The sequence below is a fragment of the Ictalurus furcatus genome, chromosome 6 (genome assembly GCF_023375685.1).
Source record: "Ictalurus furcatus strain D&B chromosome 6, Billie_1.0, whole genome shotgun sequence".
NCBI lineage: Eukaryota > Metazoa > Chordata > Actinopteri > Siluriformes > Ictaluridae > Ictalurus > Ictalurus furcatus.
Window position 1 is genome coordinate 23,273,758 of NC_071260.1, and position 26,844 is coordinate 23,300,601.

Sequence of the window (26,844 nt, forward strand, 5' to 3'; positions counted from 1 at the left end):
AAGTGTGTGTGTGAATGAGAACCAGTGTAAAGCGCTTTGTAGAACCGCTGACCATCGATATACCATAAATGCAGACCATTTACCATCCATCCATTTTCTGTACCATTTATCCTACACAGGGTTGTGGGGAGCCTGGAGCCTATCACAGGGGACTCAGGGTAAAAGGCGGGGGACATCCTGGACAGGGTGCCAACACATCACAGGGCACAATCATGCACATACTCACACAACCACTATTCACACATTCAAATTCACACACTAAGGACAGTTTACAGAGCATGTCTTTGGACTGTTGGACTGGGGGAGGAATTAAACCCCCAACCCCAGAGGTTCAAGGCAAACGTACTAACCAATAAGCCACCATGCCCTCCTATAACAAGATATAAATGTGGTTAGAACATTTTCAGTTTTACTAGAGGAAATAGCACTTGTAGTAAAAATGAAAAAATGTGCCATTTGATCCCAGTAAGTCGTAATTAACTCCATCAGATAGACCCTGTGTGTCTATGTTGTGTGTAGATTTAATGGATCTAGAAAGTAATGTACAGTCTGATGTAATAGGCTACAAGGCTAATTGTGGTGTAAATTTATGCTCATAATGATAAATGTGGAAGCTTGAGTGAATACTATTTTATTACCAAAATACAACATAGCCTACATGTGATAAAGAAAGAACAGTAAATACATCTCACAGAAGCAAACTGGATGTTAGACGTTTACCCCCAAATATTCTGGGCTCTAAGAACAAACATTTTACCCACTACAGAAATGACCTATTTGCGGACTTGTTCTTGAAATCAGTGAGCCAGATGCATTGTATGTCACTGACGTATCCCCCTGAATTACATGCACATGTTTAAAGCAACATGGGAAGGTTATTATCTGCAAGATCATGGGAACAGTGGGCACAAATACAGTGGGGAAGTGGGAAGATGTTTTTTAACCTTTGAACAGGAAAAAGTATGAGGTTGATGAATGATCACTGTTACACAGAATTCTGTTGAATACTAACCTTCCCACATTGAACCAGATCGCAGACAAAGATCCTCATAAAGTGGGATTTCATCATCCAGATCGATATAAATAATAGGACATACTGTACAGCAGTGCTTGAAAGTTTGTGAACTCTTTAGAATTTTCAATATATCTGCATAAATAGGACCTTAAAAAAAAAAAAAAAAACATCAGATTTTCACACAAGTCCTAAAAGTAGACAAAGGGAACCCAGTTAAACAAACAAGACAAAAATATTTTACTTAGTCATTTATATATTAAGGAAAATGATCCAATATTACATATCTGTGAGTGGCTAAAGTTTGTGAACCTCTAGAATTAGCAGTTAATTTGAAGATGAAATTAGAGTCAGGTGTTTTCAATCAATGGGATGACAATCAGGTGTGAGTGAGCGCTCTGTTTTATTTAAAGAACATGGATCTGACAAAGTCTGATCTTCACAACACATGTTTGTGGAAGTGCATCATGGCACAAACAAAGGAGCTTGCTGAGGATTTTGATATTGACGCGCATCAGGATAGAAAAGGTTACAAAATCATCTCTAAAGACTTTAGACTCCACTAATCCACAGTCAGGAAGATCGTGTACAAATTGAGGAAATTCAAGTCCACTGTTACCCTCTCCAGGAGTGGCCAACCAACAAAGATCACTACAAGTGCAAAATGTGTAATAGTCCACAAGGTCACAAAGTAACCTAGGGTAACTTCTAAGCAACTAAATACCTCTCTTGCATTGGCTAATGTTTTAGGTCATATTTATGCAGATACATAGAAAATTCACAAACTTTCAAGCACCACTGTACTAAACAGGAGACTTAATGAATTAATGAAATGGCGTCTTGCTTGCATATTAATTGGAGTACTGGCACTACATCTTTAGTGGTTTTCTAAAAGTAATACAGCTACATTATTACAAATAAGCAGGTTTCTCCAAGACCGAGCAGTTGATTATTCTTTTGGTGATTCTATGTTAATCTGACATTCATTTAAAGGTTTAGAGGACAACCTAACATTAGTCAGGTGACCTCACGTTCTCTGTTTTTGTGCAGGGTTCCTCACAGTGTGTGGGTCCTAGTTCTGAATAAAGCAGAATGCATGTAAGTGCATGAGTATGTTCGCACCCAGTCAGCTCCATAAATCGTCTCGGATAATTCTCCGTAACGACCTGCATTTGTTCAGATGCTGTGTAAGAATGCAGACCACACACAGACAGAAGGTTAACTAGATTACACACACACATGCTGTAATCAATTACACAGGCTTGCATTTAACATTATTAGCAGATAACTGTACATTTCAGGCAATTAACCCACTTTTTTGAAAATGGCAGATATGAGATTTAGTTAACAAAATGCACTCCCACGTTGTTTTTTTCGCATGTTGTTGACATATGCGCACACAGACATATGCAGGTATAACAAACATATGCAAACACAAAGATCCCAAACAGAGAATGCAGTTTAAAATATCTTTTATTTAATAATGGAATCTTTTACAATCAAATGTTGAAATGTGAAAGATTTCAAAACAATAATCTGACAATACACCTTTTTTATGCATGTTTTACATTTGCTCATTTTCTGGCACATGAGAGAAATGTAAAAGTTTTAACTGCCACCTATAAACTGAGTCAATACAGCTTTCTTTACTGTATTTTTCAGAGCACACTGGTTCACGTCTCGGTGTACTAAGTTTAGTCCTGAACAGTCACCGTTAACAGTCATTTAATTGTTAGTAAAAACTGTAATCTTCCCTGAAACGTCAATTGTATATATATAAAAAGTATTTAATATAATTACTCACTACAGGTCATACTCTATTTTCCTGTAAAACATTTATCTTAAAACAGGTAATGTGACAAGATATCATTCACAAATACATACTGAATTAAACAAACATTCATAAAAAAAAGAATTTTCCCCTTTTATTCTGCTCATACTTTCAACTCCATTTTGTACAATGCTAATGAAATACAGTGAAATCCAAACATGAAAGCTCCAACACTTTACTCTCTGCTCGGTTGTAGAGGTAAATAATGAGAGTGAACATAGCAGATGATCCTATGTTCCCTTTAAAAGCCTTGAATAGAAAAATTATATTAAGGCTGAGGCAAAAATTGGGGGTAATATCAGAATTTAACTGAAAACATTATTTCCCTTACCAATGCTTCGGTCTATATGACTATATGAGAAACAGGAAGATGGATGACGGCTGTGTGTGTGTGTGTGTGTGTGAGAGAGAGAGAGAGAGACTAAACAGGACACAGTTGAGGATCATGGGAGCGCTGAGGTAAAGCTTAATCATTAAATGACACCAATGTGTAGGTTAATACACACCTGGTTTAACACTGCTTATGGAACATTATGCTCCTGCTCTCTTGCACAACATGTTATCATGTCACCTGTGTGCTAGTAAGTGTGGAGAGCAGTAATCATAAACACACACAGTAAACCGTATTGCGATTGCACTGCTTGCCTCCACAGCACAGAAATTAATTCCTCCACAGCACAGAAATTAATTCCTAGTCTGATCATCACTGCTGCCATTTTTATTTATTTAATTCAAAATTAACTTTGGACACCATTGTAGCTACCATGTACCCTAGTTAACTTCAACACACAGTGCTGTACAAAAGTCTTAGGCACCCTATTTAGTAAAAAAAAAAACATCTTACATTTCCAAACATTACTTTTCCAACAAAAAAAGTAAATGTTACAGTAAAAGTCAGTAAAGAAAGCAAAAGCTCACATAACAGACCACTTTTCCAAAAAAAATTAAATAAAATGGCGGATTCCTCCTCAAGATTGTGGACCATTTCAAAATTGACATGGTAGAGAAATGTTAGAGAAATGGTAGAAATGGTAGAGAAATGACTTTAGGGGTTGCGATACCAATTTTCAGACATTGCGGACTTATGGGGCGGAGGAAAAATCACAGATTTTGGGCGTGGCCTGTAGCGCAACCTATAGGCTCATGTGTGTCAGTTGTGGTGTGGGAGTTACTCATGGCCTGTAGTATCAATGTGCCAAATTTCACAACCATTCAGATCTTGAGTTATTGGGCACTTTAGGGCGATAAGGAGGAGAAGAAGATGCAGAACACTAACACTAAACAATAGGTTTCCTCTTAATGGAGGAATCCTAAAAATATAATGAAGGCTGCTGGGTTTTGCATGCAAAAAAAAGCAAAAGAACTGTGGCAGACTTTCCAAGATGCTCAGTAAAACTTATAAGCCAATTTCCTTATAAATCTGCACAAACTGTACTTTTTTTTTTTTTAAGCAAAGAGGTGTCGTACCAAATCTTGACTTTGTTTAGTATCTTACCATTTACTGCTCTTTATAGTATTTTCTTTTTGTAGAAATGCTTTAATTCCCTTAAAGGCATCTTTGCTATACAGCATTTCTTTCAATATCCCTAAGACCTTTGCACAGTACTGTATATGTGTATGTTAAGGATTCTATTTCTGTACTTTGTCCTCTGTATACACTATATTTTCTATCTGTATTTCTTATTTATGCCTAGAAAAACACTGTCTGGCAGCACCCTCTGAGAGAATCGGTTTGTATGAGTAAGAGCCAAAAGCATAGCTCATGAGTTAATATTCCCGAAAGAACAGCCGCGTCTGAGTCACTTTGGCACGTCATATCCAACAGAGATGCATATGCAAGTTAAAGAAAACACTTTGCATTGTTTGAGATGTTTCAATCGACCAATCCCAGTTTCAGCTTTTTTTTAAGTTTCAGAGAGGCTGTACTGGCAGCCAATGAGAATGCACCAAGCTCCAAACTGTCCTGCCCTATAAACGCAGACAACGCTTGTCCTGTATCTGCTATAAGAGAGCACCTCTTTAACTGTAAAAGTGAATGCAGGTTCCCTCATTTTTGCATCCATGGTATAAGATGTTTTAGTCCTGATGAATCTTTTCTTGAACAACTTTACACTCATACTGGAAAGAAGACCTCAGTATTAGTGCAATTTCAGACTAAATTAATTTTGTTATAAACTGACAATAACTGTTATGAGAACTTTATTAAACACAAGTATAGAGCAGGTAATCGTGTGTGTGTACTTACAAGAGCAAGTTGTCGTCCTATATTTCCCATGGTTATCACACCAGCAAAGAAGATGCAAGGCAGCCAGGATCGTATGTACAGGAAGTCAGGAGATGTATACCTGCATGTATATACACACACAGAGAAAACAATGCAGGTATGCACCTTCCAAAAGTTCACTTTCTAACTGACAAACTTTGTTTTGTTTTTTTAATGTAATTACTGAATTTGAAAGAAAGAAACTCACTGAAACACTCCATTGTACACCAGTAGCTGTGTAGTGAGGGTCGCGAGAAATGCAATGGCAACTCCCAGGCCGAAGCCACTGCGTGACCTGTCAAATGTCCACCACAACCCCACTGAGAGTGCAGCCAGGGTCAGAGACAGCTGCACATTATTTGCAAAGTCCACTTTCTGACAGCCAGAAAATTAAAGAAGACACACCAGAAACACTGGTTATATATTTATATACATAAGCACTGGGTGAACCTCATGAGTCAATCAGATATCAATTCATAGTGCCAAGATGTAATCATAATTTAAAGTCCCCATGAACTCAAAATAGACATTTTGTGGCTTTTAGTATGAATATGTTAACCTTAAGGTTATCTATAAGCCTGATGTGCTCCAAAACAATGACAACATTGGCATTCAGAAGATATGTGCATTCAAAATGTACAGTCTCTCTCTACCACCGATACAGATCAACAAGCTTGATGACATCATTCTGCACTTCAGCTTCTCATCAGATTTTCTGCCCAATCAAATGCTCTCTAGAATCTGAAGTGTCTCGCCCCCAACATTATAAAAATCACCTTTCCAAAGTTGCCGTTGTTGAGTGAGAGAAATCGTATCAGCAAGCATCAGTCATAAATGGCTGTTTGAACACAGGCGTTTTCTAACTGTAATTTGGTTGAGAAGGAAATAGCTTGAATTACATCTTAGCCCAGGCTATGAGGTAAGCTGAACACTATTGGCTGTTTAAAAAGGGGGAGGAACCACTGGATATGTCCCAACACGACTTCCTGTTTCGGTGGAAATTACAGCAACACATCGAATTACACTTCAAGACACTTCACCGGGATGCAGTCATCATGCATCTTGATGCTTTTAAAACATAATATATTCATCCATCCTGCTGTGCTTATTGTATTTCCCCAGAGTAAATATTTTGCATTAAAAATCTTCAATTAAAAAAAATAAGCCATTGTAAATGTCCAGTAATGATGTTTGTGTAAGAATTATGCGACATATACAAATCGATTATTTTTTACCATCACTAACCGACACAAAATATGTGTATAGTATCGTGAACTGTATTCACTTAAGATCCCCATGACTCATGTCTCTGCTGGACAGTATTGGAATTATAGCCTATACACTAACAATTCTCTGGTGGGCTGAATACTATACTTACTCACAGAAAAAACAGACACTGTACATTTTAGAGTACAAATGGAATTTCTCACTGAAGTGGTATTCTCAAGAGAACGTTTCTTGCATTTAGAACGTACAATATCTTTCAAAGAAGAATGCAGTGTACCTTTAAGGCTAATTTAAGCCGCATTGCTGGACCTTTATGGTCACTACTGTGTCATTCAGGGGACATTTACGTTGTCTGTATGTTCAGAAACACAAATGAACCTGTAGCATGCATTTTATTTTTTATGAGTTTTGTATGTAAAGAACAAGCAATGTGAGGGAGTTCATTGTGGTGAGAGAAGGATACAGCACTGGCGTGATTAATGCCAACAAAGACTGCCACACAGCGCATCACACTGGACCACTCGCGCTTCAGCTTATGGGGCTCCCCAAAACGCTTGTCTATACAGGGATACAGCAGCCCTATCAGAGCTGACAGAGAAAGAGACAAATAAAGAGACAGAGACGCAGAGGGGGACAGTATGAGATACACACAGCGCGAGAGAGAGAGAGAGAGAGAGAGAGAGAGAGAGAGAGAGAGAGAAAGTGAGGGAGAGAGAGGGAGAGAGATTAATAAAATTGTTCAGTATATATGGGTTCCTTTTAACATTGCATTCCTTTCCAGTGTGGTGGTTTTAAAAAGCTTTACATTAAATGAACAACAGAAGGTGACACTGAATTTAGACATGTAATCTCCTAATAATAAATGTATCAGCAGGTGCCATTCGTGTCATTGTATCCACAAACAAGGTAACAGACAGCCTCACAATAGTAAGGTAAACCATCCCGTCTTGACAGCGTGTGTTACCTGATGCTGTTCCACAGCAGGGTGGTACCCACCACGCTGAAGAAAAGATGCTACTGATGACATCAGGAGGGAAGAGAGTGACATTACGCTGCACCTGCAGCAGGTTTAGCACCAGCGCTAGGAACACACCCACGCCGAACAGCATGGCCCCCCGGATCAGCAGATTAGTTGTGCGGTTTGTTATCATGCTTATGTAGGGACCCTGTCGGGATGTCATACTACCACCGGTGACCTCTGCCATGGCGGCAGTGACCGAGCAGACCCCAGACAATCCACCACTCCTGTACTACCAGCGTCAACTGTTTTCACACCACACCTGCAAGACACATATTAATGTTGGCATAGGAATAGGTAGTAATGAACAAATTGATTGTGTGGCCTTTTTTTTTTTTAAGAAACCAGTTACAACTGGACAATTAAAACAATTAAAGGGATAGTTCACCCAAAAATTTTATTGTGTCATCACTTACTCACCCTCACATATCATTCTAACCCCATAAGTTCATCTTTGGAACACAAATGAAGATATTTTAAAACCTGGAATATTTCTATCCCTCCATTTACAGTCCAAGTAACCAACACTTTCAAGCTTCAAAAAGTTCATAAAGGCATCGTAAAAGTAATCCATGTGTGAATGCTTTATGTGCTTCCAGATCTCGTTGTATCACAAAAGCGGATGTTCTCACGAGTGTCCTTTACTGTACACAAATTGAGTCACATAAAACAAGCTTTGTAACAAAGATGTCTGCAGATTCTGACATAGAGGAGGACGTGAATTTTTCCCTCGCATGCATCATGGTTCTCTTGTGAAGGTGCGTCAGGGATCTATGCGGAAGTGAAGATATTTTGTGAATAAAGACATCATTTTATTTTCTTAGGCACACAAATCATTTGTATCATTTCATAAAACTGGGATTCACCCACTGAAGTCATATGGATTACTTTTACGATGCCTTTATGAACTTTTTGGTTACTGGACTGTAAATGGAGGGAGAGAAATTTCTCAGGTTTCATTAAAAATATCTTCAATTGTGTTCTGAAGATAAACGACAGTCTTATGGGTTTTGAACGACATGAGGGTGAGTAACTGATGACAGAATTTTCATTTTTGTGTGAACTATCCCTTTAATGAGATTTATTTTACAGAAATAGCATGATATGAAACGTTGTTGTTTTCACTGCTCGCTCAATTATTTGGGTCAATGAACTGTGCCAAATATTAGGTTAAACATTTAATCAGGAATGATCAGCAACTCCCAAAGCGTTCAGGTGAAAATCAAAGCTCTACTTTATATGAACAAGACTACTGAGCTCTTATTAAACCCAGCCATCTGCGTCGTTGATCACTGCTTATTTAAATGCTTTAATAGATTTGACATTTTATTTAAATGGGCAAAAACTCCTACAGGTCTACAGCTGTTAGAATCAGCCAGTTTGCTTAAATCAGAGAGCAGGTAGAGGCGATTAGAGAAGTTTCTATACAGGTGTGTGAATATTAAAGCGACCAGCTCAGAAGTCCGACAGGTCATATCATCATCATCATCATCATCATCATCATCATGAGGCCCATCACCAAACTGCACATGCTAGCTATCTATATTAGCCACCTCACGTTATGTTTAGGATATTTATATTAAACTGAAGATATTTCAAGGTAACACACACAGATACAGATTTTAACGTAGCCGCAAATGACCTCAGACTATATAATAATAAAAATAAATGATAATAATGATACTAGAATATTATCGCAACTGTTTAACTTTAACTAGGCTACTCTGTAGTTACCATGTAGCTTAGTCCACAATAACACTAACTAACGACATGAAAAGAAAATCAAAATCACCCACCATTTTTTAACTGCTCTCTAATTAAAGAAGGCAATCCAGTATCCAAAAGATCCAGTATGTTGTAAACGGATAGCTTGCGAAGGTCAGTTTTTATTTACAATTTTCCACAGTGTCAAGGCTGCGTATATCGGTTTGTTCAGCTCACTTCCGCCCCCGCTGCTCTGCTATTGGCTGAAATTAGCGACCAATCATAGTCATTGTAGGTGACGTCATTGTTTGTTATTTCCTGTAGTTTAATATCAATGATAATTTGCACTTACAAATAATTTTGAGTCGTTGATTTTTGTTCTGTTTTGTAGAAATTAGCTTCAATATGTTTTATGGGACAAGAGAAGGAAATAAGAAATTAAATGGATCAGTAAAGATATGATCTCGCATAAGCAGACGTGTGAGTTAACATTTGGTTAAAATGTAATGAATAGAGCAAGCAGCAGGGCGAGCAGTGCAGGCGTCACGTGACATCGCGTACCCAATATGGCGGCCTCCTCTGTCTTCCAGAGAGTGAGAACAGGCTCTAAAATCGGCGCTCAGTATGACCAAGAGGGAAATATCATTCAGGTATGCGTAAATTAGAATGTGTTTTAAATAAAATAACGAGAAGATCTAATAAACGTTTCTGTGCGCGTGTTGGCCGTCACATCTAATGTTATTGCTAGCGGAGTAGCATAGCTAGCCTTCTGGTATTAGTTAACGGTGCAGTTAACTAGTTATCTAGCTAGGTAAAAAAAATCAAAATGCTATTAATCACCTACAAGTGCCAGTTGTCCGAAATTTTATTAGGAGTTTTATTTAACATAACAGTTTTGCAAACAATCCCTGCAGGTATCCAAAAAAAGGAGATTTGATTAACACGCCCTCATCATGTGACTCCTGAAACCAGCTGATCATTACAGGGCGTTTAAACGTCCAGTTCTTTTTAAATGATCCATACTCAGTCCTGTTACAATGTAAGTGTCAGGCTTTAGTTCTTTTTGTGTTCACAATACAAGTAGACTCTAAAAGGATCTCTTTCTGGAAATTTTAGCACTGATGAGATCTCAGATCACTTGTGCACACCACAACGCCTTTAGTCAAGTCAAGTGGGTTTTTATTGTTATTCCTCTGTATAGCTTGTATACCTTGGAACAAAATGTTTCTCCAGAACCATGGTGCAACAGAACATTATGCAAGACTACATAAAGTGCACATGCACAACAGTGTGAGATGATTGCAGGACAATAAATATACAGAACATGTCAATACACAGAACATGAGCTGTAAAGTGTAAACTACTGGAGTGGTAGCAGTTTAGTGTTCCATTAAGTGTCTGATGCATCTTTATGTGCAATGGTACTAAGTTATAGTGGGTTAAGTGATTGACTAGCCAGCTAGGAGGCAGCAGGGTGTTGAGTAATCTGACTGCCTCAGGGAAGAAACTGTTGTGGAGTCTGCTGGTGGTGGCACAGATCTTCCTGTACCTTCTGCCAGATAGCAGGAGGGTGAATAGTGTGTGAGAGGGATCATCTGCAGTGCTGGTGGTTGTATGAGGTGTCGATGGTGGGTAGAGAGACCCAGATCTTTTTTTCCCCAATTCCAAAAAAGTTGGGATGCTGTGTAAAATGTAAATAAAAACCGAACGGAATGATTTTTATAAATGTCATAAACCCATGTTATTCACAATAGAACATAGAAAACACATCAAATGTTGAGATGTTCTTTTTTGTAACACTTACTTTTCCAGCCTTTTGTTGAGACGTGTTGTGGCCATCAAATTCAAAATTAAAATATTTTTTTCTTAAAATGGTACATTTCCTCAGTTTAAACATTTGCTATGTTTCTATGTTCTATTGTGAATAACATATGGGGTTATGTGATTTGCAAATCATTGTATTCTGTTTCTATTTACATTTTATAGTGTTTCAACTTTTTTGGATTTGGGGTTATACCATAGTGTGTCATTGAAAATGGTTGCTTACATAATACTATCATGCTATTATTTGGATAACGATTTGCAAAATGGATTTGATGTGAAATATCAGATGCATTTTTAATGCTGCTGAACCATCAAAATCAACTCCTGCTTCATGCCGTAGAGCTACTGACCGTACTACTGGCTGATGAGTGGTTGAGGTAGACAAAATACATGCATACAGTACATATAATGCACACATACTGAATACTAATAGTATTATAAGGTAACTATTGTTTCTGTCACTGACATAATACTATTATTACTGTTGCCTAACGACTTAAGCTCTTTAGCATAATTGCTATTACCACAGTGGCTCTATTAGCTTATCTGTGATGCTGCTACCTAACACTGCTGACCTGCTTGTGGGACCACATGACCCCACAGAAAGCCTTTTGAGTTGTTTTTCTGTTTAGTGACAGGTAACTGGAGCTACGTATGTGGAGGAACTTTAAAGTTCTATATTTATAAAGCAAAATGTGAAGTGGACCACAAAATGAACCACAAACGAACCGCACTCAGACCACCTCTGAATATGGTCTGTGTATGTTTTGCTTGTGGGTCATTTTAGAGGGGTCTGATTTCATTTTTTGTGTTCACATATGCACAAAAAAAATGCTGAGTCATCAATCTGAGACCACTTGGAGCACTGAAATGGCCCAAGTGTGAAAACACCCAGAGGTAAAAATCAGAGGGTTCATTTGTATTGTTGTTGATGTGGTACAGGTGGAGACACGTGAAGATGAGGAGCAAAGCATCAAGCTGGCAGAAATCCTGGAGCTGTTACTGGCTGCTGGATATTTCAGAGCACGCATCAAGGGCCTCTCACCATTTGATAAGGTGCAGTCACATCTTTAAAGTAAACTGACTCGAACTCTCTCCACCTTAAACATGTACTGAGACATGAACCTCTTTTAATTATTCTCACAGGTGGTTGGAGGCATGACATGGTGTATCACAACATGCAGCTTTGACGTAGATGTCGATCTGCTCTTTCAGGAAAATTCCACCATAGGACAGAAGATGTAAGTTGCAAAGCGATACACTGACAATGTTCAAAATGTATGAGAAATAACATTTGAGGTCCAGACAGGAAGTCAGTGTGTGTGTGAGACCAACATGCTTGTGCAGTGCATAGCACCTTTTTGAAAATAGTCATCACACATCTTCTCAAAAAATTTCAACCTCTGATTGTGATCAACCCACTTCCATTTAACTGTAGAACATGCACACGTACCATTACTCATTGTATAAAAAAATTAGCACTGAATGTTTCTTTGGAAAACATTAACCCATTTAAATATTTATATTATCATACATCAACAAATATACCATACTGATATACAAAGAAGTTATTATTATTAGACACTATTTTAAATTTTTGTGCCAATATCCATTAACATGTCTAATTTACATGCAGTTTTTGATCAGAAGTATGTGCTCAAGGTCTTGAGTCAGTATTGTTGTCAGTATGACACTGAGCTCCAGCAGAACATTCTCCTGTGATGGTCACATAGGCCTAACTGTATGAGCCGCTTCATATTCTTGCTGTTTTCTTTCAGAGCTCTGACGGAGAAGATCGTTTCTGTGCTACCCAGGATGAAGTGTCCTCATAGGCTAGAGCCACATCAAATCCAAGGCCTTGATTTTATCCACATCTTTCCTGTCATACAGGTGAACTCGGAAGGCTTTTTATGAGCTGTAATGTTTAAGCTCCTTAAAGACCCAATGTTATATGGTTTGCATTAGAGATGCACCGATGTGTCGGCCAATAATCGGTATCGGCCGATAAAGGCAATTTTTCACGTTTAAAAACGTCCGATGATCAGGGCCGATTATATCCTGTCAATCAAAAGAGGGCGAGAAAAAACACATCGAATTCATGCTGTGTGTAAAGATGTCGTCTCTTGTGTGGAATTACTTTGAATTGGGTGACAATGACGACAAAACTGCAGTTTGTAAGCTCTGCACTGCTAAAATTTTACATCGCATTTTACTACAGCACAGTAGAGCAGAAGCAGTGCGTATTTTTTTTGCCGTGCATCTTAACGAATGAGTGCTTTTATACCGGACGCTGCAGCGGTGAAGCGGGAGTTTCAGCGTCGAGTTTAATTTTTTTTTTTTTGGTCGCGCTGAATTAAAGCTCCAGTACACCGTTGAAATATTTAAATGAAGATGACTTGACAAAAAAAGGTATATATTGTACAGAAAAATATATTTGCAGAGTAGTATGTTTCATATCCAGTCAATGTTAATGAGTTAATATCATCAAGAAAAAGTTTATATTATATATTACCAGTTTGATGTTCAGTGATTGAGTAGAAATGCTTTTGTTTGTGGTGAGTGAGTGTGAGACTATCAGGAGGTTTTTTAGATTTCAGTCACTTAATTCTGTTAATATGAATTAATAACATTCAATAAGTTAAGAAATCTTACTTTAATCTTCAGAATTTAGTTCATGTGTTAATGTTAATGTGAGTAATGTGTTTTCTGTTTATAAGACCAGTTACTGTGAAACAACTTGTTGAAATGGAGAGAAGAAAGTTTTTATTTGCATTTCCTTCAGAATTGTGGAATTAATTATTATAAATTTAAAAGAAGGCATAAAAGGCAGAACCACCAAACTATCAGTTATTGGTATCAGCTGATATCTCGTAATAATCACTATCTGTATCGGCTGAGAAATTTAGTATCGGTGCATCTCTAGTTTGCATGTTGTAGCCAGTTATTATGTGATGTTGCATAAGCAAAGATCTTCCCAGTACTCTATTATTAATAATTATTTTACTTTTTAATAATATTTTTTATGACCGTGGTGTATGAACACATCAGTAACACAGTATTGTTGATCATGCAAAAGACTGAGTGTTTCTACCTCTCTGCTGCAGTGGCTGGTGAAGAGAGCGATAGAGACTCGGGAGGAAATGGGAGACTATGTGCGTGCCTACTCCATCTCTCAGTTCCAGAAAACGCACACCTTTCCTGAGGTGAGAGTGCATTAAAATCCACAGCGCTGTTGAATTGTGGAATCTGTTTAGAAGTTGTTCAGTAATTTTCCAGAACATCATGCTCTACCAGTAGTGCCAGCTGAAGGTCCATTTCCAGAACCTTCACACTAACTGTTCCTCAGTGGTGGAATGAACTTGCGACCTCAATCCGGACCGCAGAATCTGTCACTATTTTCAAAAAACAGCTAAAGATCCACCTCTTCCGTGAACACCTAACTAACCCCTAAAACGCTAACCCTCACATTATTTTAAAAAATAATAATAATAATTCTCTGGCTCTTACACCTCTACTCTGTGCACTTTGCTTCTTCTAGAACTCAATTATAGATCTTGTATGGTAGCACTACTTGTATTGTTCTCTGCTTGATATATCGCTTTGCTTGTATTTCCTCATTTGTAAGTCGCTTTGGATAAAAGCGTCTGCTAAATGAATACATGTAAATGTAACTAATTAAAATCACAAGCTATTATTAATATGTTCATTCTAATATGTTGTTTCTGTAGTATCAGTTAATTTATAGGGACTTCTGTGGTGGATGCTCCACATAATCTAATAAACAGATATGTGATCATTATAAATTATAATTATTGATGTGATTTAGTTTCTCCCATGAAAGAGTTGTCAGGACAGAAGACTTTGCATTTTCTGGTTTCTCAGTGACATGAAAAGCTGCATTTTTTTTTTTTTTAACTTTAAGAAATTGAACAAAAGAGGCTTGAGAGGGAATCACTGTTAATAGTTGCTGTAATGTAAGTTTCAACGACGGCCCATAACATTAAATGTGATATAAACAGTTAAATAGTTCTTTAATAAATAAATAAATAAATAACACTTCAGGATATGCCTCCCCTTTTTGCACCATGCCACCTCTCTCTCTTTGATTATTTTTCTATAGCCTTGTCATGTTTTATTCCTTACATACTTAGTAAAAATCCGACTGCACAGAGCTTTACATTTAGCTATCAGAATGACTCGCTTTTGATGATCAGATCACTGATTTGAACTTTATTTGTATCCTGAATGAATATTTTTGCAGGATGAAGAGTTTGAGCAGAGGAAACAAAAAGCAGTAAGAACAGTACTGGATGTGTCTGTGAGTATCTCATTAATAATAATAATAATAATAATAATAATAAACTTTATTTTATAAAGCGCCTTTAAAGCAGCTTCTCAAAGCGCTGTACATAAAATCACAGTCCACAGAAAAATAAAACAAATAAAAGTTAATAAGAACAAAAACAACAACATTAATAATAAAAATAATTATAAAACAATCTAAAAAGACATCAGCAGTCGAATGCAAGTTTAAAAAAGTGTGTCTTGAGAAGAGCTTTAAAAATGCCAAAAGTCTGGGCTTCCCTGAGTTCAGGAGGAAGAGAGTTCCAAAGTGAAGGAGCATAGACAGAAAAAGCCCCGTCACCCATAGATTTTAGGTGTGTTTGTGGAACAGTTAACAGATTACACTGTGAGGAGCGCAGTCTGCGATTTGGGGTGTAAGGGATTAATAAACCAGATAAGTATTGCGGAGCCAATCCATGTAATGCCTTGTATGTCAACATCATGATCTTGAAATCGACAGGGGAGCCAGTGTAAGGACTTCAAAACTGGAGTAATATGGTCACATTTCCTGGTTCCCGTCAGGATCCGGGCGGCAGAGTTCTGAACATATTGCAGTTTGTTTATTGCGGTTTTAGAAACTCCGGCTAAAACGGCATTACAGTAATCCAGCCGTGTGACAACAAATGAATTAATCAACTTTTCAGCGACAGATAAGTTTAGCATTGGGCGTAGTCTGGCTATATTTCTGAGATGAAAAAAGGATGCCTTCACAGTGCCCTGAACAAAAAAATCAAAAGTGAGGCTGGGGTCAAAAATTACACCAAGGTTCCTCATCTTACTTTGGGTCTCTAAAACAGAGCCATCAACAAACAGAGACAGTGGAGCCGCTTTGCGAATTTGATGACTGGAACCTATAAGCATGACCTCAGTTTTCCCGCTGTTCAGGCACAGAAAGTTATTGTTCATCCATGTTTTTATCTCAGAAATACAGTCAGAAAGATAACAAGCATCAATGTTTTCACCAGATTTAGAGTGAATGTAGATTTGGGTATCGTCGGCATAAAAGTGATAATGGAGGCCAAGCGATTGCAGCAGATGCCCAAGTGGAGATAGATAAATATTGAAGAGTAGAGGGCCTAGAACTGAACCCTGAGGAACACCAGTGAGCACCGAGCAAGTGTCAGACCTAAAGCCACACATAGAAATAAACTGGGAACGGTCACTAAAATAGGATTTAAACCAGTTTAAAACTGTCCCGGACACACCAAAAACACTTTCAAGGCGGGTAAGTAAAAGACCATGATCCACAGTATCGAGGGCGGCTCTAAGGTCAAGAAGAATAAGAAGTGAGGTAGCTCCAGAATCAGAGGCCATCAACAAGTCATTGGTGACTTTGACCAACGCCATTTCAGTGCTGTGAAATTTACGAAAACCTGACTGAAGGGGTTCAAAGAGGTTATTGGTTGTAAGATGAGTACAGAGTTGAGAGGCAACAACACGCTCAAGTATTTTTGCCAAAAACGGAAGATTTGAGATGGGACGAAAATTGTTAAAATCATCCACAGAAACATTTTCTCTCTTTGGTACAGGTGTAACAGCAGCAGTCTTTAGTACTGCTGGAACGACCCCAGTCTCCAGTGATTCATTTATAATGCTGAGGATAGTAGGGCACCACACAGCGAAGCACAATTTGAATAAATTCGTAGGAATTGGATCCAGCAAGCAAGTGGTAGATTTCATGCTGGATACCTCCCTTGTGAGAGCCTCAGAATTAAGCAGTGAGAAATGAGTGAAAGAAGCACCAGTGAACCCAGATGGACGAAGGAGTGAAGTGGCACAGTCAGGGTTAACAGGAATTTCTTTGCGAACATTAACAATCTTAGAATTAAAAAACTGTAAAAAAAAAAAAAAAAAAAAAAAAAGAATCACAGAGCTGCTGAGAAACAGGCAAAGTGGTAGTAGCATTAACTTGAAGCAATCTGTTTATGGTTTGGAACAAGTGTCTGGGATTATTTTGATTATTTACAATAGCCTGAGAGAAGTAAGAGGATCTTTCAGTCTCCAGTAGTGCACGATAATCCCCCAGAAGATCCTTCCACGCTTGATAGTAGACATTCAGTCCAGTAAGGCGCCATTTTCGCTCCATTTTCCGACATACAGCCTTTCTAGAGCGCAGATTGTCATTATACCAGGGAGCAGAGCGGGTGAATGTGACCTTACGTGACCTTAGAGGAGCAAAAGTGTCAAGATTAGCAGCAAGAGTGAAATTTAGCTGCAGAACTTTCTCCTCCAGAGATGAGGGATGAAGATCGCTTAGGATGGAAACCACAGAATTGGAGAAAGCTGTGTGATCGATAGACTTCCACTTCCGGAAGGTTACTGTTCGGATGGTAGGCTCACTTGAATGATACAGTTCGAGGTTAAAAAAGACAGTTGAATGATCAGACAGTCCAACGTCAATAGATGAAAACTGCGATACAAATGAGCCATTAGCAATCACAAGATCCAGCGTATGACCCTTGTTATGAGTCGGGTCAGTTACAAACTGTGTGAAGTTAAAACAATCAGTTAGCGACAGAAATTCCTTAGCCGCCACAGAGTCACTACAGTCCACATGAATGTTAAAATCTCCCACAATTACAATTCTGTCAAACTTCATACTCAACATCGATAGGAAGTCCGCAAACTCTGACATAAAAGCTGCATGTGTCTTAGTCTTAGGTGGTTTATAGACTGTAGCGATGATGGTGGATATAGGAGCAGAAATACTCAAGACCAGGCATTCAAATGATGAAAACTGGGGAACAGACACAGCGCTTGTGTTGAACTTCAGGTTGTAAACCACAATAATGCCTCCGCCTCTGCCAGATAGCCTCGGGAGATCTAAAACTCCAAAGCCCGCTGGAGTGATCTGGTTAAACAGGAGCCCATCATTTTCTTTATGCCAGGTTTCAGTTAAGTCCAGCTTTTTATCTGTAAGAAAATCCGACAAAAGCAGCGCTTTGTTATTCATTATGTCTGTTCTGTATAGACAGTGGCATTCAGATAGATTCTTTAGTTGTAACTTTTGACACTGAGAATTTTATTGGATGACACATTTTCTGTAATATCACTGTGGTTACTGAAGGTTGGCCGATAGTGGATTTTACCGATAACTAAGTTGGGCGGTACCTGCCGATAACCGATTAATCAACCGAGAGTTTTTAAAATTGATACTGAATGAAAACATAACACTCATAGTAAAATATTGCTGAACTTAAAAATACAAAAATAAACAGTACTGACTGTACCGTGAAAATCCACTATACTTTTTAAATGAAATAAATCTCTAAATATTAATATATAAACTATTAATAATCCCTTTATAGTCCCTTCTCAGCTGCTCCTGCAACGGTCGCACCTGGGGAAAACTATCAGTATGGATTTTTGCTGATAACCGATAGTTCCAGCCAAGGTTAATGGTGCCGATTAATCTGCAAAACCAGTCAATCGGTCAACCTCTAATGGTTACATTATTTAATGACTATGATTTATGTAGTCTTAATTTTTTATGTCCTTAACTCTTGCATATAACCCAGGCTTTCTTGCTTGGATCCATGCATTGAAAAGCCACTTCCAGAGATTTTTATTTTTTCATGCTGCACATGCCTGTGACATTGTTCCTGTGACTGTGACAGTTCCTGTAACATTGTCTAATTTTTTTTGTACTTTAATCACTAACTCTGCTGAGACATTTCAAATGTCTGGTATAAGAGGCATAATCGTGTGTGTCTGCGTGTGCAGGGAGTGTATGCTCCCCAGAGGCGGTATAAGAGGCAGGCTGATGCAGGAGAACTGCTGGATGAAGAGTCCAGGGTTCATTCCACCCTGCTTGAGTATGGCAGGTAACAGACATGCACACACTACTGAAGTATTATAGGTATGTACAGACACACAAACGTAAATATGTTTATATTATATCTATATCTCCTGTAGTATATCAGGTGCCACACAGACAGTCTGTCGTGTCCTTCTCCTATTCCACTTATTTTACGTGTGGCTCATCTTTTTCTCATTATTCAATTCATCTCTCTGCACTTGTCAGTTATTCTTCCTTTATGTAATGATCAACTTTATGCCAGTCTTTTTAAAAGCATTATTTAAAAAGTAACACAAAGTAATTCTCAGTAATTAGCACCACTTTAAGTCTTTTTCTCTGTATTGCACCTGTGCTGTTTAAACCCTTCCATAGATCTGACCTTTTCACTTCACATCACCTTCTCTTCACCCTCTTCTTTCCTCTTCTTTATTCATCCCATCAGTTCATGCTTAACCATTTCCCTCTACATGCAGTAAGTACCTGTGTGTTTAGTCAGAAGATTTCCAGTCCTTAGAGAACCACAGTCCCTTTAGTTTTTGCCCTTTTTGGCATGCAGCTTTTTACTTGAATGAAATGTATTTTGGACAGAGCAGCATGAAATATGTGTTTTTACATGTAAAGTGTCTAAACTGCACTACAATGACTGTTTAAACGTTAACAGCTTTCATGTTAAATAAAATACTGATCTGAAATCCAGGGCTTTCTTCCTTTTCTTGACAGGCGTTATGGATTTAGCAAGCAGTCTAAACAGGACAAAGTGAGTATTATATTTCACACTTTGCTGCACAGTCTTGATTTTCTGTGCAGTGAAAGGTCTTTACACCAGTTAAATATAACTAAATTGGCTGTGCTGTGTTGAATGAAACAGTGGTGTTTAATGTGCTGCTGTGTTTTTGCAGGCTGAAGAGAAGAAGCTGCTATTGGCTCAGGGAGGTCAGAGTCTGCCCCCTGGCATGACTGAAGTTTCAGAGGAAGAGGATCTACAAGCAGCAGAAGAGGTCTGTTACATACCTAAACTGTGATGTGTTTATATTTCTACTTGTATCGGCCTTCATGAGCAAAAATTAACAACACTGATGCAGTATATTGAGCTTAAAAAATGACTTTTTCTGCAGAGCACTCCTGTCCAAAATTATTCACACCCCTACAGGGCTTGATAATTGACTCCAAATTGCTAAGAGCCTAAGTTTATTTGAAATACTTTATTAACTTATTACAGCATTTCCCACAGACAGGTAGCTAAGAAATAAAATGTTAGAGTGGAAATGGCTGCTATTTTATATGTGATTGAGTTAAATGAAATTATATTCAGCCTTTGAGACTGGTTAAATTCTGTAATTTGGGCACTCTCGAGGAGATAATGATTGCAGACATCTGTGTTCATCAACATGGTGAAGCATTGCAGCTGTAGAGCTCTATGACGTTTATTGTTAAGTTCCAGACCTCATATGTTTAACTTTTCTCTCTCCAGCTCAGAATCAAAGCTCTCATGACTGGTATGGCTGCCATGGCAACAGAGGAGGTACAGTAAGAGCCATACATCCTTAGATCCTTTCACCCTCATGTAAAAGCATGATCAGTGTAATTCTTATATTATACATGTGATGTGAGATGTGAGCTTGCTTTGTGTGTGTGTGTGTGTGTGTGTGTGTAGGGAAGGCTGACAGCTAACACAGTGGGGCAGATTGTGGGGCTGCAGTCTGAGGAAATAAAGCAGATTGCTTTTGAGTATGCTGAAAAGGTGAGTAGCCTGATCATTATACTCCCAAATAACTTTGTGATAATATTTTGGAAAATGATGTTGGAAAGTGTTGGTTAATACCAGTACCAAGTATTTTGTAGACATGAGTTGTATTTTTAAAGCTATTCTTTTTAAATGAATTCAGAATTCTGTATTTATAGTTATATTCTACTATCTAGACTACTCTTAATGACCCTACCACTGGTTATCTTTTGTGGCTTGTACAGTTGAGGTCGTAAGTTTACATACGTTTACACCTATCATCCTGTTCTAAAGTTTATATCCCTTTGGCTCTTATTGTAGTGTGGTGCCTTCTTGAGCATCAGTGAATGTTTGTACCTTATGTTGTAGTTGTGTACGAGTCCCTCAGTTGCCCTCAGTGTGAAAAGATGGATCTCAGCATCACATAGCCGCTGTTAGAAAGGGGTCACATATGTAGAAGATGCTGGAAAGGCAAATAATGTGCAGGACCTGGAGGATTTTTTTAACCACTCAGGACAAACAAGGGACTCACAAAACATGAAAACATTGATCGTTGATCATCCAGGTAACAACACAAAGTATTAAGAAGCAAGCGTGTGTAAACTTTTGAACTGGTTCATTTGTGTAAATTCAGCTATTATTGTGTCTTATGGACTATATGTAAACATCTGTTATGGGAAATAGCAGTTTTTAAATAGCATTAAAAAAAATAGCCTTTTTTAAAAAATTGTTAACATATTGCAGATTCTTCAACGCGTATGTAAACTTGTGACCTCAACTGTATCTGTACGTGCATGTTCTCTAGCCAAATGAGTCTCCAGGTAGTCAGACTGAAATCTGATCACTGTATCACATATGTATGTATATTAATATCCCTTTTGTGGTTCTGAGGTTTCCAGAGCGATGATTCATTTTGAATGGATGTTTGGTGCATTTAGAACTACATTTTATGTGGATAATCCTGTTTGATACTCAAGACGTGTAAAATGATCAGGGTCAATGAGCATGTGATTCTGCAGGCAGAACGCTCTGCCGAGGATCGTACAGAACGGTATGGCCCTGTGCAGCAGCATCGCCGCATGGTTACATCACTTAACAAACAGATCCAGCAGAAGACCAAAGAACTAGAGGAGGTAAGACTTGCACATACACTGAAGAATCTCTCTCTCTCTCTCTCTCTCATATGAACATGGATGTACAGCTTGAGGTTCTGTCTGTTCTTCAGTTAGTTTCATGCCTTTGGTTTTAGATGCAGGCCAAGCAGCAGGATATAAGAACAGCATGTGAAGAGGCCAAGAGCAAATTAACTGAGGTAACACACTTGCATAAGATAAACTCAGCACACATTATTTTTCCTAACATGTTTATTACTCTGAACAAATGCATACCACGACCTGCATTATTATATTTAGGAGAGAGGCAGAAGGTGAGAATGCATACTGCTTATTCTAAGTGTGTGTAAGGGGAATACTGATTATAATGGTAATTAATCGTGTGTGTGTGTGTGTGTGTGTGTGTGTGTGTGTGTAGGCCACTGAGCTGGGTGAGCAGTTGGAGAAAGAGCTCGGTTCTTTGGCAGATGTGGAGGCTCAAGCTGACTCTGGGTAGGATTTCTTTCTTTCTTTAATTGTTTATTTTTAATTTCACATTTTACAGAAGTACAGTAGTGTTCTTAGTTTTAAACAGCTGAGGAGGAATGATAGTCTTTAATTTTTGCCAGATTTTTACCTTCTGCTGTATCTGATCTAGTGAACTAATGCAGTTTTTCCCTGCAGCTTGCTCGAGAAGCTGCGCGCTCTTGTGGCCATGAACGAGAATCTTAAACAGCAGGAGCAGGGGTTCCGCACACATTGCCGCGTACGTTATATCAACTGGCTCATTTATGTTCTGTTTATTTCTCAATGACAGTCGGGGCGGTTTTGAGAGTCAGTACAATAATTGTGCTCCTCTGCATCTGCAGGAGGAGATGGCACGGCTGCAGCAGAGTATTGAGAACCTAAAGATAGAATTTGGAGATGAAGCTGATAATCAGAAGGTCATTTAAGCACGCTTTCATCGAAACACACACACACGCTGTTCTGGATGCATTTGAAGGCTGTACATTTTTTTGCAAAAAGTACATGTTATATAAAGTAATTAAACTCCTGCTCCTCTGTAGTTACATAATGGTGTCTAGAGAAAGAAAATCAATAGAGTAAGGGAAAGAAGTTAATAATTATGTTGACATAGCATACAAATTATTCTCAGGCTGTATAAAAATGTACTGTATAGTGATCCATGTATACGTTCACATTTTTCTCAAAATGTTTGTCACGCACACTTGCATCCTTCTTTTGCACCGTCCCTGTCTCTCGTGGGTTTTAGGAAAGAAGTCGATTGATAGATCAGCAGTACAGCACAGACCGGGAGAAGCTGCAGAAGATCCGTCTTCTGATGGTGAGATTGGAGAATTAGCATTTACTCTGCAGACTGAAGGAGAGTTTCCTTTCATTTATTGGTGTTGTCCCCTGCAGGCCCGGAGAAACCGGGAGATCGCCATTCTGCAGCGGAAGATTGATGAGGTTCCCAGCAGAGCTGAGCTTACACAGTACCAGAAACGCTTCATTGAACTCTACAGCCAAGGTGTGTGGGTGTGCTCGTGTTAGTGTTCCTTGACGATTATTTGCTACACTCATTAGCTACACCATGAGAATCACATGCAGTTATTGACCCTCTTTGGTGAACTACATTCAGATATTAAGGACGTTTTCTCTCCATACAGTTTCTGCGACACACAAAGAAACCAAACAGTTCTTCACTCTCTATAATACTCTGGATGATAAGAAGGTCTACCTGGAGAAGGAGGTACAATAGACTTGTTTTATGAGTTTTTGAAATCTTATTGTTTTAATAGCAATACCTTTTGATAGCAATACCTAATCACAGTCCCAGGAAACCTAACAACCTCACATCAGTGTGATCAGCAAATTCAATCATTTTATCACATTTACAGTTGAGGTCATAAGTTTACGTACACCTTGCAGAATCTGCGAAATGTTAATAATTTAAAAATGAAATAAGAGGGATCATAAAAACTGCCCTGAATGAGCTATTTCACATAACAGATGTTTACATATAGTCCACAAGACACAATAATAAGTGAATTTACACACGCTTGATTATTAATACTGTGTGTCGTTACCTGGATGATTCACGTCTGTTATGTTTTGTGATAGTTGTTCATGAGTCCCTTGTTTGTCCTGAGCAGTTAAACTGCCCACTGTTCTTCAGAAAAATCCTCCAGGTCCTGCACATTCTTTGCTTTTCCATCATCTTCTGCATATTTGATCCCTTTTCAACAGTGGCTATGTGATGCTGAGATCCATCTTTTCACACTGAGGACAACTGAGGGACTTGTACAAATAATAATTTACACTGCTCACCCTGTTAAAAAGTTTACACTCCCCTGGCAAATTATGTGCAGGAAATGGAGGATTTTATTTGAAGAACAGTGGACAGTTTAACTGCTCAGGACAAACAAGGGACTCATGAACAACTATCACAAAACATAACAACAGACGTGAATCATCCAGGTAACGACGCAGTATTAATAATAAAGCGTATGTAAACTTTTGAACTGGTTCATTTGTGTAATTTCGGTTATTATTGTGCTGATGGGTTGCCAAAGTGGTCAAGTTTCCAGTGCAAAACACTTAAAGGTGCATTACGTAAGATTAATTGTTTGGGGCAGTGATGGCTCAGTGGTTGAAGGTGCTGGGTTACTGATAGGAAGGTCAGGAGTTCAAGCCCCAGCACTGCCAAGCTACCACTGTTGGGCCCTTGGGCAAGGCCCTTAACCCTCAATTGCTCAGTTGTATAAATAAGATACATGTAAGTCACTCATAAGGGCGTCTGCAAAAAATGCCATAAATAAATGTCTTGTGGACTATATGCAAACATCTGAATAAGCTATTTCAAATAACAGAGCAGTACTAAATAAAAAATAACAAAATGTAATTTTTATGATTCCTCATTTCTTTTTTTTTTTATCCAAATTATTCTGATTTTTCAGATTCTGCATGGTGTGTGCAAACATGACATCAACTGTATGTCTTGTTTTTATCATTCAAACTTTGCTGAATGACCAAAATTGTGTTTCCTGGGATGTTTTTAGTGGAATTTCTTTGACCTTAGCTGTGCCTGACCCTGCATTTCTTCTCAGGTGAATTTGCTCAATTCCATCCATGATAACTTCCAACAGTGAGTGTCATGTCCATATTACTAATCATTATGGAGTAGGGCAGCAGTCTCAACTATATGATTCTGACACATGCCATCATGCCAGCACTTTGAGAAGCTGCTTTTAAAGGCGTTTTATAAAATAAAGTTTATTGTTGTTGTTGTTGTTGTTATTATTATTACTACTCAAACAGTCGTTAGACATTAGTATATAACAAAGTTATCAAATGAAAAGACTGATAGATGACCATTTTACTTGCTGCTGATAATGTGAGAAGAACATTGTGCATAGATGTTTGATTTCAGTTCATTTATAATACAATAAAAAGTTATGTTAGTATCTCTGGGTCCCCCTGTAGATTTCTGATCAGTGTATCTGTGTGTGTGTGTTTTCAGGGCTATGGCATCTTCAGGGACTAAAGAGCAGTTCCTCAGGCAGATGGAGCAGATAGTGGAAGGAATTAAACAGAGTCGAATAAAGGTTGATGAGAAAAAAGTTTAATACTTCTGTAGATATGTATGTATTAAAATCTGGTTAACTTGACTTATTGTTTAATAATACGTTTCCTTTACCCTTGTGTAGATGGAGAAGAAGAAACAAGAAAATAAGATGAGGAGAGACCAGCTGAATGATGAGTATCTGGAACTGCTGGACAAACAGAGACTCTACTTTAAGACTGTGAAAGACTTTAAAGAGGTAAGAACACTACACTGTTTGGCAGTGAAATTCACTCTACACCAGGCCCCTCATTTATCAACACTGCATAAAGTTAGAAACCTGTTCTTGTGCATAAAACTGAGAATTGTCATGTACACACAACTATAAATCATGAAATGTCCTTGGGCAGCTAATACGCACAAGTGTAAAGTAATGAAGCTTAATACAAATTGCATGTAACCACCATGTTATAGATTTAAATCGAGACATGCTCATAAAAACTACATAGTATGTAAACACAGGTGTTGATAATGTCATGCAAAAACAGGCAAAGAAAAAAAGTTTTCTGAAGCAGATAGTTTTGCAGAATGTACAAATCGGGAATTGAACAGTAATTGTGTTTAAAACCAAATTGCGGTGATGTTTAAGATATTTTTTTTTAAAAATAGCCGACACACAACTATGACTCAATGTTGTACCTCAAAGGCATCATTAAACTTTTTACTTTGTGTCATTTTTCACTGCTAGGCATTCATTCCTTTTGATCAACACCACGCCTTTCAGTGAATAGTTTGTACAAAGAATTTATGCAGATTTTTTTTTCAGCGCATTTATTAAAAGGAACTCCATTAGTATGCAGTAATAGAGAATAATTAAACTTAAATGCTTTTGTGAGAACATCTGCTTTGCTTCTGTTCTGTAGGAGTGCCGTAAGAATGAGATGCTGCTGTCCAAGCTGAGAGCAAAGGGAGCATCCTGAAAGTTTTACACATTTATTTTTCTCTATGTTCAAACTGTGGATGTGTAAGTTCACTGTTCCATACACAAACTAATATTCCAGTGGGAGCGAAGATAACAGCATGCAATTGACTGGGCCCAAAACTAGATTTGTAGTATATAACATGCATACATGTTGATATGTAGCCCATTTGTGGAGTTTTGCCTTCTTTTTTTGTGTCAAAATACTATTGAACCAATCCCTAACAGAGGTCTATTACAATGCCAAGCATACTTGCACATGTGCACTTCCCCAATGTAAACTGTGTTTAAATCAACAACTCTAGTGGACTCTTTCTACCCCATTTTTTGTAATATTTACACAATTAAATAAACCATCATGCCTTTATCATTTTCTTAAACTGTCAGTCTATTGCAGACATTCATATAGACTGAACAGCTGCTACAGTTACTGAAGCATAACTTGTATAAAATTACTTTATAAA

The 26,844-nt window shown here is 38.1% G+C and overlaps 2 protein-coding genes across 2 annotated transcripts; one reads left to right on the forward strand and one right to left on the reverse strand.

Annotated features, from left to right (window-relative positions):
• Positions 1-2,467: 2,467 nt before the first annotated feature.
• insig2 (insulin induced gene 2) lies at positions 2,468-9,310 on the reverse strand. The gene is made up of 6 exons (XM_053627196.1): positions 9,148-9,310; positions 7,298-7,613; positions 6,797-6,921; positions 5,315-5,481; positions 5,089-5,188; positions 2,468-4,961 (listed from the first exon to the last, which is right to left on the reverse strand). The coding sequence occupies exons 2-6, from the start codon at positions 7,536-7,538 to the stop codon at positions 4,920-4,922; spliced, it is 675 nt and encodes a 224-aa protein (XP_053483171.1). The 5' UTR covers positions 7,539-7,613; positions 9,148-9,310; the 3' UTR covers positions 2,468-4,919.
• A 159-nt stretch (positions 9,311-9,469) lies between these two features.
• On the forward strand, positions 9,470-26,747 carry ccdc93 (coiled-coil domain containing 93). The gene is made up of 23 exons (XM_053627198.1): positions 9,470-9,705; positions 11,822-11,935; positions 12,026-12,120; positions 12,658-12,769; positions 13,984-14,082; positions 15,141-15,197; positions 18,947-19,047; positions 19,743-19,779; positions 19,922-20,020; positions 20,494-20,544; positions 20,677-20,763; positions 21,765-21,878; positions 21,995-22,057; positions 22,276-22,349; positions 22,521-22,602; positions 22,706-22,780; positions 23,110-23,181; positions 23,259-23,367; positions 23,507-23,589; positions 24,947-24,984; positions 25,360-25,444; positions 25,547-25,660; positions 26,325-26,747. Exons 1-23 carry the CDS (start codon positions 9,622-9,624, stop codon positions 26,379-26,381), a joined length of 1,902 nt encoding a protein of 633 aa, XP_053483173.1. The 5' UTR covers positions 9,470-9,621; the 3' UTR covers positions 26,382-26,747.
• The last annotated feature ends 97 nt before the right edge of the window (positions 26,748-26,844 follow it).

Excerpts from the sequence above, each read along its gene's own strand:
- ccdc93 (XM_053627198.1), top strand. The coding sequence starts at position 9,622 with ATGGCGGCCTCCTCTGTCTTCCAGAGAGTGAGAACAGGCTCTAAAATC. Across the intron at positions 22,350-22,520 it reads GAGGCTCAAGCTGACTCTGG|CTTGCTCGAGAAGCTGCGCG; the intron begins GTAGGATTTCTT and ends TTTTCCCTGCAG. Across the intron at positions 22,603-22,705 it reads GGTTCCGCACACATTGCCGC|GAGGAGATGGCACGGCTGCA; the intron begins GTACGTTATATC and ends CTGCATCTGCAG.
- insig2 (XM_053627196.1), bottom strand. The coding sequence starts at position 7,538 with ATGGCAGAGGTCACCGGTGGTAGTATGACATCCCGACAGGGTCCCTAC. Across the intron at positions 5,189-5,314 it reads GTGTACAATGGAGTGTTTCA|GTATACATCTCCTGACTTCC; the intron begins GTGAGTTTCTTT and ends ATATACATGCAG. Across the intron at positions 4,962-5,088 it reads TAGGACGACAACTTGCTCTT|TATGAGTGTAAAGTTGTTCA; the intron begins GTAAGTACACAC and ends TCTTCTTTCCAG.